Below are 18,409 nucleotides of genomic sequence, written 5' to 3'. Positions count from 1 at the left end.
GCTCACTGCAAGCTCCGCCTCCCGGGTTCACGCCATTCTCCTGCCTCAGCCTCCCGAGTAGCTGGCACTACAGGCGCCCGCCACCGCGTCCGGCTAGTTTTTTGTATTTTTTAGTAGAGACGGGGTTTCACCGTGTTAGCCAGGATGGTCTCGATCTCCTGACTTCGTGATCCGCCCGTCTCGGCCTCCCAAAGTGCTGGGATTACAGGCTTGAGCCACCGCGCCCGGCCAGAATATTTAAAATAATGACAGTTGAGAATGTTTCAAAATTAATGACAGACATGAAACCATAGGTTCAGGAATCTCAGCAAACACCAAGCAGGTTACCTAGGCATCTCATATTCAAAATGCAAAAAATCAAAGACTTTCTTAAAATTAAAATAAAATCTTTTAAAAATAAAATATTGAAATAAACCAGAGTAAAATAAAATACCTTACCTATATAGGAGCAAGAATGAGAAGTATGCCAGATTTCTCTTAAGAAATCATGCAAGCAAGAAGAAAGTGAAGTGAAATATTTAAACTGTTGAGAGAAAACACACACTAATATAGAATTCTACATCCAGTAAAATTATCCTAAATAGTAAAGTAGAAGTAAAGACTGTCTTAGACAAATAGAAATTGAGGAAATCTTTCTCCAGTAGACCTACCTCATAAGTCGTGTTAACAGAAGTTCCTCAGAGAAGAGAAAAACAATATAGGTCAAAAACTCAGAAATACATAAATAAAGGTAGGAGCATTAGAGAAGAAATAAATAAATTTAAAATAAAATCTAGTGTCTTCTTAATTGATGTAATAGGTAACAGTTCTAAATAATACTAACAGTGTATTGGGTGATTATGGCTTATGAATAAGTAAAATGAATGATAGCAATGTAATACAAAATAAGACAGAAGGATTGGAAATACTGTGTTATAAAGTACCAGCACCAATAATGAAGTGGAATATTGTTATTTGAAAGTAGAATGTTATAATGTATATTTCATACTCAAAGGCTACCACTAAAACAATTACAAAGAAATGTAATTAATATTCTAGGAGAAGTGAGGATACGGAATCATATAAAATGCTCAATTAAAACAAAAAAATGTGAGAGAGGAATTCAGGAAAAAAAGAAGACACAAAAGCAACAAATAAAAAAGAGTTACAGTATGTCAAATATTAATCCAAGCACCAATAATCACTTTCAATGTAAACAGTCTAAATATACCAGTTAAGACAGAGGCTGTCAGAGTGAACAGCAACAACAACAAAAACCTTGGTCCGCCTATATGTTGTCTACTGAAATCCTCTTTAAATATAAAATAGCAGGGAGATTTAAAGAGCTAGAGAAAGATATACCATGCTAACACTAACCAAAAGAAAGCCAGAGTATCTAAATTAACTTCAGACAAAGCCAACTGCAGAGCAAGGAAAATGATCAGAGATGAAAAAGGGCATTACACAATAATAAAGGGGTTAATATAACAAGAAGATACAATAATACTGTGTATATATCTAGCAATAGAAGAGTCAAAATATATTAGGAGAAAACTGATAGAACTGCAAGGACAGAGAGACACATCCATTATTACCACTGGAGACTTAACACCCCTCTATGAGTAAGTGACAGACTTAGCAGGAAGAAAATCATTAAGGATAGATTTGAACTGAACAGCACCATCAATCAACTGGATCTCACTGAATACTTTAGAATTCAATTAGCGTTACAGAATACTTTATCCAGACACTGCAGAATACACACTGTTCTCAAAGACAAATGCACAATTCATTAAGTTAAACCATATTCTAGGCCACAGAACACTCTACCAAATTTAAAAGAATAGAAATCATAAAAGGTATGTTCCTGAATCAGAATGAAATTAAACTACTAATAATAGCAGAAAGAGAACTGAAATATCCTCAAATACCAAAAAATTTAAAAACACATTTCTAAATAATAAAACATGGTGAAAGAGAAAAGTCTCAAGAGAAAAAAAAAATTTTAACTAAGCCAGTAATTAATAACCTTCTCAAACAGAAGGTACCAAGCCTAGATGATTCACTGGTGAATTCTATCAACATTGGAGAAATAAATGATACCAATTTTCCACAATCTGTTGCAGAAAATAGAAGCAGAGTGACTATTTCTTAACTAATTCCATGGGCCAGCATTACCCTAATACCCAAACCAGCAAAACCTTACAAAAAAGTAAACTGCAAACAAATCTCTCTCCTGAACATGGATGAAGCAATCCTTAAAAAATATTAGCAAATTGAACCCAACAATGTCTAAAAATAAATACCACAACCAAGCGGGATTTACTCTAGATATGCCTTTAACATTTAAAAATTAATTAATATAGTCCATCAGATCAACAAGCTAAAGAATAAAAATCATATGCTTTTAGTACTTTCTGCTCAATTTTATGTAAACTTAAAACTGCTCAAAATATAAAGCCTATTAATATAAGAAAACTGATAGAACAGAATGGAAAAATAAACAGATCCACAATTATAGTACAGATTTCAAAATGTCTCTCTTAGCAACTGATAGAACTACTGGACAAAAAGTCAGCAAGGATACAGAAGATCTGAACAACATAATCAACCAACAGGATCGCATTGAAATACATACAGAATACTCCACTTAAGAATAGCAGAATATACATTTTTTTCAAACGTCCATGAAACATTTAGAAGACAGACCATATCCCGGGGAACAAAACAAACCTCGACATACTTAAAAGAACTAAAATCCCACAAAGTATATTCTTTTTTTTTTTTGAGATGGAGTCTGGCTGTGTTGCCCAGGCTGGAGTGCCGTGGCGCGATCTCGGCTCACTGCAAGCTCTGCCTCCCGGGTTCACACCATTCTCCTGCCTCAGCCTCCGAGTAGCTGGGACTACAGGCGCCGCCACCACGCCCGGCTAGTTTTTTGTATTTTAGTAGAGACGGGGTTTCACCGTGTTAGCCAGGATGGTCTCGATCTCCTGACCTCGTGATCCGCCCGCCTTGGCCTCCCAAAGTGCTGGGATTACAGGCTTGAGCCACCGCGCCCGGCTACACAAAGTATATTCTCTAAGCATAATGGAATCAAACTGGAAATCAATACCAGAAAGACAAAACGGAAATCTCTAAACACTTAGAAATTTTTAAAAATACACTTCTAAATAAGCTATAGGTCAAAGAATATGCTTCAGAGAAATTTATTAAAATACCTAAATGAAAATGAAACTACATGAAAAACTAAATGAAAATGAGAATACAACTTATCAAAATATGTGAAATGTAGGTAAAACTGTGTTGATAGGTAAAACTGTGTTGATAGGGAAAACTTAGCAGTAAACGCTTACATTAGGAAAGAAGAAAGCCCTAAAGCCAATAATGTCTAAGTTCTTACCTCTAGAAACTAGAAAATAAAAAAAATTAACTCATACAAGCTGAAGGAAGGAGATAACAAAGAGCAGATGTCAATAAAATTTGAAACAGAAAAATAATAGAGAAAATCATGAAACAAAAATCTAGTTCTAAAAAACAGTAAGATTGAAAAACTATCAAGACTGACAGACAAAAAGAGATGAGACAAACTACGAACATGAGAAATTTAAGTGGCTGTCACTACAGATGCTGCAGACATCAAACGAGTAATAAGAAAATACTATAAATAATTCCACACAAATCAACTTGACAATTTAGATTAATGGACAAATTTCTGAAAAAGTACAAACTACCACAGTTCACCTAACATGAAATAGGTAATTTAAGTAATTATAACTCTTCAGGAAATTGAATTCATAATTTAAAATGACTGAAAAAAAAAATCTCTTGGCCCAGATGGTTTCACTGAAGAATTCTTTTTTTTTTTTTTCTTTTTTTGAGATGAAGTCTCGTTCTGTTGCCTAGGCTGGAGTGCAGTGGTGTGATCCTGGCTCACTACAACCTCCACCTCCCAAGTTCAAGCGATTCTCCTGCCTCAGCCTCCTGAGTAGCTGGGATTATAGGCATGCGCCACCCCGCCCAGCTGATTTTTGTATTTTTAGTGGAGACGGGGGTTTCACCATGCTGCCCAGGCGGGTCTCGAACTCCTGACCTCAAGTGATCCATCTGCCTTAGCCTCCCAAAGTGCTGGGATCACAGGTGTGAGCCACCCTGCCGGGCCTTACTGGAGAATTCTACCAAATGTTTAAAGAAAAATTAAAGTTGATTTTACATAATCTCTTCCAGAAAACAGGAGACTAGAGAATGCTACCAAATTTATTTTATGTAGGCAGTATTGTCCTGATACTGAAACCAGATAAAGACAATATGAGAAAAGAAAACTACATATCAATATCTCTTATGAATTTGAATGCAAAAATATTCAATAAAATATTAACAAACCAAACATATTTGAAATGTATTTTTTGAATTATAAATTATGGCCAAATAGGAGTTGCTCTAGTTATGCAAAGCTGATTCAATATGTCAACAGACAAAAGAAGAAATACAATATTTTAATACCAATTGACACAGAAAAGACACTTGACAAAAATCCAATGTCCTTTCAAAATAAAACCTGTCAGCCAACCAGGAATAAAAGGGAACTACTTCAACATAACATGGGAAAAAAGAATGAATGCTTTTCCCCTAAGACAGGAAGCAAGGCAAGGATGTCTGCCCTCATCACTCTAGTTCAACCTAGTACTGAAAATGTAGCTATTGCAGTAAAGCAAGAAAAATAAATTAACTCCACATAGATTGACAAGGAAGAAATAAAGCTGACTCTACTTGCAGATGACATGATTTCCCATATAGAAAATCTCAAGGAATCTAAAAAAAATTAAGTTCAAAAAAGTAAGAGGATGTAAGATTAGTATGGAACAGTCAATTATATTTCTATATTCTATCAACAAACATATGTAAACAGAAATTTAAAGCACAACAGCACTTACAATCAATCAAGAAACTAAATAAATGCCTAAGCATACTTATAAAACATATAATCGCTGGATGCTAAAAATTACAAAATGCTGAGGCAAGAAATCAAAGATCCAAATAAATGGAAAGATATCTCATCTTCATGGATTGGAAGACTCAAAATAGTAAAACACCAATTTTCCCTACATTGAGCTATTATATTTAATGTCACGCCCATAAAAATTCTAGCAAGGTGTTTGTAGACATAAACAAATTTATTATAAAATTTATACAGAATGAGGAAAGTTGCAGACTTATTTAAAGAATCTTGAAAAAGAAGAATAAAGCAGGAGGAATAAGTCAACCCTGCTATACAGCTACCATGTTCAAGTCAGGGTGATATTGGTGGAGGGATACAAATTGATGAAACAGATAAAGAATGCAGAAACAGACCCACCACACAAGTAAGTTCAACCAATTTCTAACACTATTTAAAATGCAATTCAATGCAGGAAGGAAAGCCTTTTCAACAAATGGTTCTGGAGCAACTGAACATTCACAGTCAGAGAGAGTGAGAGAGAATCAACTCTCACAGCTTATATAAAAGTGTGTCCCAAAATAGGGCATGGAATTAAAGGTAAAAGGTAAAACTATAAAACTTTTAGGAAAAAATTTCAAAAATCTTTGGAATTGGAATTTAGGGTTAGGTAAAGAATTTTTAGAATTGACATGATGTGTACAATCCATAAAAGGAAAACATGATAAATTGAATCTCATCAAAATTAAAACTTTTGAAAAAATATTTGCAAATCACATATCCAACAAAGGGCTAGTATCTAGAATATATAAAGAACTGAAAATTCAACAGTAACAAAACAAACAACCCAAACAATTCAATTAGAAAATGGAACAACAACAAAAACACATTCACAGACATCTATCTCACTGAAAAGGATATACATATGGCAAATAAGCACATAAAACGTGTTCAATATTATTAGACATCAGGAAGACACAAATTAAAACCACAATAAAGATATTACTACACACTTATCAGAATAGCTAAAATAAAAAATGGTCGTAACACCAAATGCTGATGAGGATGTGGAGGAAATGAAATTCTCATACACTGTTGGTGGGAATGGTACAAGCATTCTAGAAGACAATTTGGCAGCTTTTTATAAAACTAAGTATGCAATTACCATATGACCCACCAATTGCACTTTGGGGCATTAATTCCAGAGAAATGAAAACTTATGTTCACACAAAACCTGTACACAATGTTCATAAAAGCTTTATTCATAATAGCCCCAAGCTGTAAACAACCAACCCAGATGCCCTTCAATGAGTGAATAAACTCTGGTATATCCATGCCACCGACTACTAATCAGCAATGAAAAGGAACAAATTACTGATACACACAATTATGCAAATGAATCTACAGGGGATTACACAGAGTGAAAAAAATCACAGAGAGTACATACTATATAATTTCGTTTACATAACATTCTTGAAATTTAAAAAAGTCCATAGAAATGGAGAACACATTAGTGGTTATTAACAAGCAATAGGAGGATTTTTTTTTTTTTTTTTTTTTTTTTTTGAGACGGAGTCTCACTCTGTTGCCCAGGCTGGAGTACAGTGGTGCAATCTCAGCTCACTGAAGCTCCCCCTCCCGGGTTCACGCCATTCTCCTGCCTCAGCCTCCCAAGTAGCTGGGACTGCAGGTGCCCACCACCTTGCCCGGCTAGTTTTTTTGTATTTTTAGTAGAGACAGGCTTTCAACCGTGTTAGCCAGGATGGTCTCGATCTCCTGACCTCGTGATCCACCCGCCTTGGCCTCCCAAAGTGCTGGGATTACAGGCTTGAGCCACCATGCCCGGCCAGTAGGAGGAATTCTTGTGCTGATGGAAATACTGTGTATCTTGACTGTATGGATGTCAAGATTCCGGCTGTGATATTGCACTATACTTCTACAAGATGTCACCTTGGGGTGGGGCAACTGCTTAACGGTTACTCGGGTTCTCTCTTTTACTTCTCACAAGTGTATGTAAATCTACATTTATCTCAAAAATTTTTTTAAAAAAATATCTTTTCAAAAGAGGAGAAGAAATAGGGAAATTATCACTGACAGGAGTAGAATATTCCATTTCTTGTGTTATTTTAGCCCCTAGCCCAGTAGTTTCCAAAAGATTACCTGGCGATTTTTTTTAAACAATTCCAAATCCAAGGCTACACTTCATTCAATAACAACGAACTAACAAATAATTAAGTTTTGTAATGCCAACTTTAAAAAACTGGAGAACTGGGAAGAAGAGTTTCTTACTTACTGAACTTATGTAAGCTATCTCATTTATAAAAGAAAGCCCATGAGATCAGCACTACAGGATCCACTGCATCAAAGAGGAAACAGAGTCTGAGAAGGATTAAGGGATGGCCCAAATTTCCATGGCTGCTAAGTGACAGACTTAGCATTTGAACTTCAAACTTGGAATGCAACAAGACCTTTGCTCTTTCTACTAGGACCAAATTGGCTGGAAGGCATCCAAAAGAGAGAGGGATCACCCTGGGAAGGTACTCAGTTGCGGATTGCACAGGTCTAGCACAGTGGGTAATATTTAAGAGTGTGAGGGCCGGGCATGGTGGCTCACACCTGTAATCCCAGCACTTCTGGAGGCTGAGGCAGGCGGATCACCTGAGGTCAGGAGTTCAAGAACAGCCTAACCAACACGGTGAAACCCCGTCTCTACTAAAAATACAAACATTAGCCGGGCGTGGCAGTACACGCCTGTATTCCCAGCTATTACGGAGGCTGAGGCAGGAGAATCGCTTGAATCCAGGAGGTGGGGGGTTGCGGCGAGCAAAGATCGTGCCACTGCACTCCAGCCTGGGCGACAGAGAGGCGAATCCAGGCAGAGGAAATGGTCTGGTATATTCCAGGGGCTCACTGGCCAGGACGGATTAGGGAAGGCAATGCAGGTATGGGTTAGTGGATCAGCGCAAACCACCTTCCTATGACAGTCATATACCACTTTCAACTCAACAAAAGATTCTGTACTGAAAATTTAAGAGAGAAATTAAAGTGGCTTTATTATGCTACCGACATATACTTTTTGTTTGTTTTTTTAAGACAAGGTGTTGCTCTGCTGCCCAAGCTGGAGGGCAATGAAGCAATCACAGCTCACTGCAGAGTTTCCAAAAGATCACTTCCATTTATGAAGATTAAGGTATACATTTCTCAAGACATAATTTCAGAACAATGAGACACCCACTGAAAAAAGTTTTTAATAACACTAGTAATTATTTCACCCTAGACCACAGTGAGAGTAGCGGGCTGAGGAAAGGCAGACTCAGATAATCTCAAGGGAGGAAACAAACGTTCCAGGTAGATTCAGAGGAAGACTTTGAGAAGAGTAAGGAGGTTACTGGTTCCCACTGGTCTTCATGAAGAACTCTGCTATACCCAGCCTCCCTACAGCCATTATCCCTCAGTGTGAATGGAAAGCCAAGTCATAAGTTATTAGCAAAATTTCCCTTAATTAAAAAAGGACAAGTCACTCACTCATCCCGCATATGAACGCTGAACGGTCAAGAAGGCGCTCAATTGCTCTTTTGTCCAATTAAGAGCGGGAAGAGAAGGCGCGAGCGGTCAGGCCACGGGAGTGACCGTCGCCTGTTCTCCCTGGACAGGCATCTCGCAGCCCGAGCCGCGCCCCGGCCCATGTGCCCCTGTGGCCCCAGCCCGGCGCTTACCTCGTGAGTCCGGGCGCCGAGCGGTCCCGCAGCGCAGAGCCAGCCGCTGCTCGCAGCGCTCCGCCAGGCTCACCACGGCCCGCACCTGCCCCGCGCCCGCCGCGTACGCGAAGGACACAGCCGAGCGCGGGTGCCCGCTGGGGGCACCTCGGACGGTCACCGCGTCGGGGCCGCCGTGCCGCACCACGGTCCACGCGGCGTCTGCGGAGCAGAAACAGGCAAAGGAGAGGCATCACTGGGCGGCAGAGGCCAGCAGCAAGGGGCAAAGCAGACGCGTCTTTCATGTGCATACACTTTTAATCGAAATTTGCATTACTGCATGTTTGCCCCGATTTGAGGAGATGGACCTGTAGAACAATGTACTGAGCCAGAACTCAGCCTCTAAGAGAAAGCACATTGGGAGAACTGATGGCCAAACTTTTGTGACCTCATGCCTAAAAGTGTATCATGTAAGCAATGACTTTTTAGTTGTCAAAACCATTTTTTACATCAACACAAGCATGGGGCCAAACTGTCTGGATCTTTATCTTTCTAAACTCATCTGCATTTTCCTCATCTGTATGTGCCTCTATTTCTCTCAATATCGAATACATTTATAAAAGATACATATTGGGACCATGTGACGCACATATTCACGGGTATAATAGGAAGCAGCTCTCTTAAAATAAAGTGGTTTAATTGTGTCAGCTTCTCCATCAGTGACCCAGCCCAGAGGAATCAGAGGCCTTGAGCTTCTAACAGCACTTTCCAGGCGGTGACCCTGGGCATCTGACTGCCCGCTGACATCATTTCTGATTATCTCTGTCACTTGATTACTTATATTGTTTTGATGAAATAAAAACAGAAGGACTCCACATCTCATAACGGAAGAAGTGCATCTTGAGCCCTTCAGTGTTCCCAACAAGGGACCTCCCACCAGACTCGAAGTCACTTGAATCCTATGCTGGTGCCGTCTGGTCCTTTAACCTCTAGTAAGATGTATTTAGAATAATGGACATTTTACATAAAAATTTTCCAAACTGGAGAGACTAAGAATCATAGGCGAGGTGGCGGCGCCTGTAGTCCCAGCTACTCGGGAGGCTGAGGCAGGAGAATGGCGTGAACCCGGGAGGCGGAGCTTGCAGTGAGCTGAGATCCGGCCACTGCACTCCAGCCTGGGCGACAGAGCGAGACTTTGTCTCAAAAAAAAAAAAAAAAAAAAAAAAAAGAATCATGTGAGGATTTTTTTAAGAACTACGAAACAAAACAATGTAATACATTTAACCTTGAGAAATCACCCTTCCAGCCCTTCACATCTCAGGATGTTTAATGGCTTGGCTGCCAACCGTGCATAAGACAAATTTTGCAGCCTTACTGTTACTTTACACACGCCTAACAATAACAACAACAGAGATCAGAGGAAAGGACAAGAAAACCAGCCACGCTACTGAAATATCTCTTTAGTCACAAAACCCACGGAGAGCAAAGGTGTGATATGTACAAATGAGCCACAAGTTCAGAAAAAATCTGCAAATTTAAATAATGAATGCAATTTTCAATTAAATTATCACTCTCCTCACTGTACTCACCAAAGGAGGCTCTAAGTGTGCCTATGGTAATTTCAGTTCCATGGGTTTTCCTTTAATATTGCTCTATTTTTTTATTTTAAAATTTTTATTTTATTTATTTATTTTTGAGACAGAGTCTCGCTCTATCGCCCAGGCTGGAGTGCAGTGGCGCTATCTTGGCTCACTGTAACCTCCACCTCCTGGGTTCAAGCAGTTCTCCTGTCTCAGCCTCCCACGTAGCTGGGACTACAGGCACACACCACCACACTGGGCTAATTTTCATATTTTTTTAGTAGAGACGGAGTTTCACCATGTTGAAACTGTTGGCCAAGCTGGTCTTGAAATCCCTACCTCAGGTGATCCACCTGCCTCAGCCTCCCAGAGTGCTGGGATTACAGGTGTGAGCCACTGCGCCCGGCCTCATTTTAGAATTTTTACAATCTGGTGTTACTCTGTGCACATCACCTCTCACCTTCAGAGTTTTCCTATCAACTGAATCAAATATAGAAAAACCTATGGAACACTAAGTTGGGCATTGAAGATGATCAATCACATGCCATTTTGGGCCATGTGTTCATGATTTGTTGTACAGTGGGACAGAAATGATGGTCCGGAGTAGTTCACATAGGCTGGTGGGCAGTATGATAGATTTGCAGTCACCAATGGTTAAGATGTAGTCATAGAAATGTCCTCAGTACTGAGAAGGGAACTGTTGAATACATCTGTAAAACTGTTTTTCTGAAGAGCAGAATAGTAACCAGGGACATTATAGAATATGCATTTGTGTTTATAAAATTCCACTTGACTCACTTCTCCTCATAATATCAATAGTAAAAGACCCAGAGAAGGACACAGGCCATTGCCGTCCCCCTAATTGCTCACAATTTATTTCAACAGATGATAAGCATATTGGAACTGGAAAGACCTCAAAGAGCATCTAATATAACTCCTATATTTTTCTTTTTCTTTTTTATTAGAGATAGGGTCTCCCTCTGTTGCCCAGCCTGGAGTACAGCGGCACCTTCATAGTTTACTGCAGCCTCAACCTCCAGGGCTCAAGTGAATTGGACCTGAGTAGATTAATCATAACAGTGGCTAAATGTGGAAAGGGGTTCAGAGGTGTGGCTGAGTCAGAACACACTGGAGGCTGTCTCATTGGCCCAGGAGGAGGTTAACTGTAATACATTGATCCCTGTTCCACTCCTGTTGCTCAAATAAATATCTGACTTTGAAAATTAAGCTAATTTAACTTCATGATTTTGATTGGAATTAGCAGTACAGATGTTTCTCAATTTATGATGAAGTTGCATCTGGATAAACTTATTATAAATTAAAAATGCATTTTAATACGTGACTTACTGAACCTAGCTCAACCTGGCCTAACATAAATGTGCTCAGAACACTTAAATCGGCCTACAGTTGGGCAAAATCATTTAACACAATGCCTATTTTATAATAAAGTGTTGAATATCTCATTTATTAACTACTGTACTGAGAGTAAAAATATATATATAATAATAATGGTTGTGGCCAGGCGTGGTGGCTCATGCCTGTAATCCCAGCACTTTGGGAGGCCGAGGCAGCTGGATTACGAGGTCAGGAGATCGAGACCATCCTGGCTAACATGGTGAAACCCCATCTCTACCAAAAAGACAAAAAATTAGCCGGGCGTGGTGACAAATGCTTGTAGTCCCAGCTACCGGGGAGGCCGAGGCAGGAGAATCGCTTGAACCCAGGAGGTGGAGGTTGCAGTGAGCCGAGATCGTGCCACTGTACTCCAGCCGGGGCAACAGAGCGAGACTGTCTCAGAATAATAATAACAATAGTTGTATGGGTACTTGAAATCGGGATGCATATGTTTTCACATAGTAAAGTCGCAATATTTTAAGTAGAACCATTGTAAATGGGGATTGTCTGCACTTAAAATGTACTCAATATATCATATGAAATCCCCAGCATCTGGTATACCCATTCCTATATGCCCCAGAAGAAAAAAGAAAATAAGATCCACTGTGTTCTGTTGTCAGGATCATACATATTAAGATCTCTTTTCGGAGAACTGACCTCTTCATTTGTCTGAGAAAGTCTGTATTTCTTTACTCTTCAAGGATAAGGTTTTGTTTTGCTTTTTCTGTCTTTCACACTTTAAATATCTCACTCCATTATTCTTGCTGGCATGATTTCTGAAGAGACGTTGCTGTAATACTTATCTCCTCTGCAGGTAAGGTGCTTTCTTCCTCTGACTATTTTTAAGTTTACTTTTACCTGGGCCGGGTGTGGTGGCTCACGCCTGTCATCTTAGTACTTCTGGGAGGCTGAGGTGGGTGGATCACCTGAGGTCGGGAGTTCGAGACCAGCCTGACCCACACGGAGAAACCCTGTCTCTTAATAAAAATACAAAATTAGCCTGGTGTGGTGGCACGTGCCTGTAATCTCAGCTACTCTGGAGGCTGAGGCAGAAGAATCACCTGAACCCAGGAGGCGGAGGTTGCGGTGAGCCAAGTTCGTGCCATTGCACTCCAGCCTGGGCAACAAGAGTGAAACTCCATCTCTAAATTAATTAATTAATTTTACTTTTACCTTTGAATTCTATAGTTTGAAAAAATATGCCTGGTATAGTTTTGGGGGCCTTTCTCCTTCTTTAGTGTTCTCTGAACTTCCTGGATTTGTGGTTTGGTGTCTGATATTAATTTGTGGGAATTCTCAGTCATTATTGCTTCAAATATACTTCTGTCCTTTCTCTCTTTCTTTTCCTAGAATTCTCTTCACACGTATGTTACACCTTTTATAGTTGTGCCACTGTACTCAGATATTATGTTCTGGGGTTTGTTTTGGGGGGGGGGTTCAGTCTTTCTCTTTGCTTTTCAGTTTTGGAAGTTTCTATTGAGGTATCTCCAAGCTTGGGGGATTCTCTCCAAAGCTGTGCCTGGTCTCCTAACAAGCCCATCGAAGGCATTTTTCATTTCTGTTGCGCTGTTTTTGATCTCCAGCACCCCTTTTTGCTTCTCAGAATTTCCATCTCGCTGCTTACATTGTTCATTCTGGTCTTGCATGCTATCGACTTTAGCCATTAGAGTTTTTTCCATATTAATTACACTTGTTTAAAGTCCTGGACTAATAATTAACAATTCCAACATCCTTGCCATATCTGAGTCAGTTTTTTTGTTTTTTTGAGATGGAGCCTTGCTCTGTCGCCCAGGCTGGAGTGCAGTGGCGCAATCTCTGCTCACTGCAAGCTCCGCCTCCCGGGTTCACGACATTCTCCAGTCTCAGCCTCCCGAATAGTTGGGACTGCAGGCGCCCGCCACCACGTCCGGCTAATTTTTTTGTATTCTTAGTAGAGACGGGGTTTCACCGTGTTAGCCAAGATAGTCTGGATCTCCTGACCTCATGATCCACCCGTCTCGGCCTCCCACAGGCGTGAGCCACTGGGACCGGTCCTGAGTCTGTTTTTAATGTTTGCTTTGTCTCTTCAAAGTATGTTTTCTGCCTTGAAATTTTTTCTTTTTTTTTTTAGAGACAAGGTCTTTGTTGCCCAGGCTAGAGTGCAGTGGTATGACCACGGCTCACTGCAGTCTCCAACTCCCAGGCTCAAGCGATACTCCCACCTCAGCCTCCCAAGTAGCTGGGACTACAGATACATGCCATCATGCCTGCTTTGTTTTTTTGTAGAGGTGAGGGTCTCACTGTGTTGCCCAGGCTGGTCTCAAACTACTCTCAGGCTGTCTTCCCTCCTCAGCTTCTCAAAGTGATGGGATTACAGGGACCAGCTGAAATTTTTTCTTGATAGCCAGATGTGATGTACCAGGGAAAAGTAACTGCTGTAAAGAGGCCTGCAGTACTGTAAGTAGCATGTGTCGGAAGGCGAAAGGCTCTGTAGTCCTGTGGTTAGGGCTGAGTCCTTCAGGGAGCCTGTGCCTCTGGGCTGTGACCTTCACAAGAGCTTCTCAGCCCTCCCTCCCATCACCACCCTTACATGGGACAGGATGGCCAGAGGTAGGTAATTTCCTCCCTCCAGGCAGGTTAGGCTCTGAAAACAAAGCAAAACAAAACAAAACAAAACAAAACAAAACAAAACACAACACCACACCAGTAGTTTAGGTGAAATATCTGCCCTTGAGGAAAGACGTTGTTCAGAAGAACAGAAAGCTCTGGTGTACTTCATGACGGTTCCTTTTCACCTCCCCCTTCTGGAAGCATGAGGACATTTTTCTCCAACATTCACTGTGAGAACCTGGTCAAGCTCCTACGTGTAAAACTCACAGAAGTGTGGGGACCCTTCTCTGACTGGGTCTTCCTGGAGTTTTTAACTCTCAGACGTGTCCACATTGAGCATCCAGCTGTTCGTCAATTCAGTTTAGGTTTTCCTACCTTGACGACGGTTTCTCTGAAGGTTTCTGCTTGTGGAAGAAAGTTGTCATTCTATATATAAGCCTGCCTGTCTCTCCAATTTTGGGGGGCAGCGGTTTGTTCTGTGACCTCATTTCTCTGCTGGATCTAAAAAATTTTGTTGTTTTCAGTTTGCCTGGCTTTTACTTGTTCTTAAGACAGAGTGCCTACTTCCAAGCTCTGAAGCAACTGCTTTTTGAAGGCTATTACCATATATACATCTCAAGCTATTAGAGGAGTAGTCTGACACTGCACATTTTATAATCATTATTGCTTCATTTGAACAACTAGAGAATATATTACTGGCTACAGAGCAATGCAGTATCTAAAGGTGACCTTTTCTAGGGGAGAAAAGAGACCAGAGTTTAGTGATTCCTCTGTGGTTAGCTAGATTTTGTCAGTAGATACATCCCTAAGCAACTTTTCTGAGCCTTGGTTTCCTCATCTTAAAATGATGACAACCAAGGTCCTTCCTGGTTGTGACTTTGGTTGAGTCTTTTGATATCTACCAAGACCATTTTTATGGGATTTCTCACTTTGGTTTGATTGTCTGAGTCGGGGGATTTTGGAGGTAACTGGTGTCTGAAACTTCTGAACGTCCCCTGTGAAGTTTTAATATTTTTTGGCAATCTTTGCTAAGGCACTTTAAATGACCATGTAATTTCAGTTATCTGTTCCTTTTTTCTTGGTGCTTGCTGACCCATTTGGTTATTGTCCAAATTTATGAAACTTTTGAAACCTTTTGTTAGCACAATAAATGAGAACAGTTTATTCCAGATTTCCACTTTCTGGAGAGTTGGAAGAGCTAGGTGACAACAAATTTCTGTAAAAATGTAACTATTTAAAAGGCATTCTAGTGCAATCTTCTATAATCAAGCTGTGTTCATTTCTTTCTTTTTTTTTTTGAGATGGAGTCTCGCTCTGTCACCAGGCTGGAGTGCAATGGCACGATCTCGGCTCACTGCAACCTCTGCCTCTTGGGTTCAAGCAATTCTCCTGCCTCAGCCTCCCAAGTAGCTGAGACTACAGTCGTGGGTGCCACTACACCCAGTTAATTTTTGTATTTTTAGTAGAGATGGGGTTTCACCATTTTGGCCAGGATGGTCTCGATCTCTTGACCTCGTGATCTGCCTGCCTTGGTCTCCCAAAGTACTGGGATTACAGGTGTGAGCCACCACGCCCAGCCCAAGCTGTGTTCATTTCTAATAATATCTAAAGCACAAGAAATAATCAAGTTTCTTTGGTTATGAAAAAATTATATGCCATAAAAATCACTAAATTATTTAAGATGCACATAAAACACTAACATATAGGTTATTTCTTAGCACTTTTAAAGACCTGTTTTTTTCTAAATATAGAAAGCATGTAAATCACCAAATCAGAGGTTTATATTTTATGATGCATGTGAACAGATGTATTACGAGGAGTGTAGGAGCTAGAGAGATGCCTTGGCAGAGCATTAAATCTTGCCTATAATCCAACCCAGACAAACAAGAAATACAAGAAAATTTTGTTGACAACAAAATTAACAAATACATATTTAATGCTTCTATTTAGCAAGTACACACTATCAAACTACATGTTTTCATAATGCTGCCAACTAGGTAAATTTCTCCTTGGTCTGTTCTGATATGTGCATCTAACGATGATCAACATACCTGTCATATTGCAGTACACAAGAAACGGTCCCAGGGGGCCACTTCCATCTGCATCAATATAGTAAAGCCCGGACGGGTTCCCTCGGTGCTTGTGGGCTTCACAAGACTGCTCGTAGAGAGCTGTAGGAGAACACCAGCCATAAGAACCAGAAAAAATAACTCCAGATGTTGAGTCAGTGTCCAAAGGTTCGCATTTCTGAATTACAGACATGTGATACATATGACCCAACATCATTTTATAGTGTATGACAGTATATTTGATGAGATGCAAGAAAATGACATTCTAAAAATTAAATCTATTTCTATTAACAAAGGAGAAGAAAATTACCTAGTCAAAATACACTTAAATGTTGGATGTTGTTAGATGCTGAATCAATACTCGGTCGCCGTGTATTTCTATTTTGAGGAAGAAGGAAAGATTGTGTTGGTGCTCAAAAATGAAGATGTGCTTACAGTGGGGCTGTGACACCATCTTCAAGAGACAATCTTTTGGCAATGTCCAGAGGCTGTACTTTCTCTACATCAATGCTTTCTTTTGCTTTTAGGCAAGAAACCAGGCAAACTCTGAAGCACAGTGTAAAAGACTTGAAGAGATATGAGAGGAAAACTTTGTGAATCCGAATCTGAATTCTGTGTGCTATTGAAGCATGGTTCTTTTCAAAGTCGTGGCAACTATACCTCAGAAGTAAATTGTAATTAAGGAAGAAACCCTCATTCTACCTGTAATAACTGAATACCTAAGCACATTAGTTTTAAACTGCCTAAATAATCTGGCATTTTCCAATACACATTCTGTAAAGTTTTCCTTAAGCTATGCAGCAGTTATAACCTTTGCTTCCTTTAAAACAACCTATGTATGAGCATTTTAAAGAGATAAACAGAATTTATAAGCCATCAACTTCTCTTCATTAAAAAATAATTAAAGTTGATTCAAAAAGAAACTTCCCTATTTTGCAAGTGACAATTCAAGATAACTGAAATTCAAAACAGGAGAGAAACTGTTTTGAAAGATATCCCTATATAATGTAAATTTACTCGTGACACAACTGAATATTTTCATTCGTACAAGTAAATGTTTTACCAAGTACAAGGTATAGAATTAATATCTGCAGGAGATGGACATTGTTAATCTTTATTTCTTTCCACTTACGGCATATTGATTTAAATAGATACATATATTTGTAAATGTCTGGTAGGATTCACTCAAACTAATAACAATGCTTAGATATAGGGTACAGGCTAGGTTTGGAATGGGGACAAATATTGAGGAGAGTGACTAGAACTTGTGCTTTATGTGAACTGTTTGGCTTTTTAAATGATAATGTATACATGTGTTAACATATAGTATATATTAATTGTATACAATAGATTTTAATTGTATGATTAATTATACACAATTAATTATAGACAATTATATATAATTAGTTGTATATAATTGATATATGTTACACAATTAGAAATACAAAATAACCTATATGGCTAGGTGTGGCAGTCTAGTCTCACAGTCAATGACTGTAGGCTTGGCAAAGTTCTACCTTTAGCTGGGACAACAGTCAACTCAATTATTAGATCAGACTGACACCTGAAATACTTTTTCAATCTCCTGATATTTTTCCCTCAGAAGTTTTTGAAGTTATATTTTCATTGCAGTGAATAAACATGCACTAATGTAACTCATTCATTAATTGCAACATTAAATGCAATCAGATGATGTTGAGTGTGGTGGTGGATATGAAGGTGGTAACACACAGGATTACGCTTCCGCTATTAGGTAGGATACTATGCCTGGAGGATGAAAGAAGTACAAGATGTGGTCCCTGCACCAACTCTATGACCTTATCAAGACATGCAGCCTCTGGTGTGAGAGGCCACTCAACTCCTAAAAATGTGTCATGGCGGCCGGGCGCGGTGGCTCATGCCTGTAATCCCAGCACTTTGGGAGGCCAAGGCAGGTGGATCACGAGGTCAGGAGATCGAGACCATCCTGGCTAACACGGTGAAACCCCGTCTCTACTAAAATACAAAAAATTAGCCGGGCGAGGTGGCGGGCGCCTGTAGTCCCAGCTACTTGGTAGGCTGAGGCAGGAGAATGGTGTGAACCCCGGAGGCAGAGCTTGCAGAGAGCCGAGATCACACCACTGCGCTCCAGCCTGGGCGATAGAGCAAGACTCCATCTCAAAAAAA

At 39.9% G+C, this 18,409-nt stretch overlaps 1 protein-coding gene across 1 annotated transcript in view; it reads right to left on the bottom strand.

Moving 5' to 3' along the window:
• LOC108529275 (contactin-associated protein-like 3) overlaps window positions 1-18,409 on the bottom strand; it is a 219,639-nt gene that overhangs the window by 49,515 nt on the left and 151,715 nt on the right. Inside the window, 2 exon segments of the mRNA XM_017871463.1 lie at window positions 8,632-8,832; window positions 16,226-16,345. Coding sequence (XP_017726952.1) covers window positions 8,632-8,832; window positions 16,226-16,345 — 321 coding nt within the window.

Source organism: Rhinopithecus bieti, unplaced genomic scaffold (assembly GCF_001698545.2).
Source record: "Rhinopithecus bieti isolate Rb0 unplaced genomic scaffold, ASM169854v2 scaffold_6063, whole genome shotgun sequence".
NCBI classification, from domain to species: domain Eukaryota; kingdom Metazoa; phylum Chordata; class Mammalia; order Primates; family Cercopithecidae; genus Rhinopithecus; species Rhinopithecus bieti.
The sequence above is the reverse complement of the archived record's forward strand: the minus strand, read 5'-3'. Positions and strand labels throughout refer to the sequence as shown.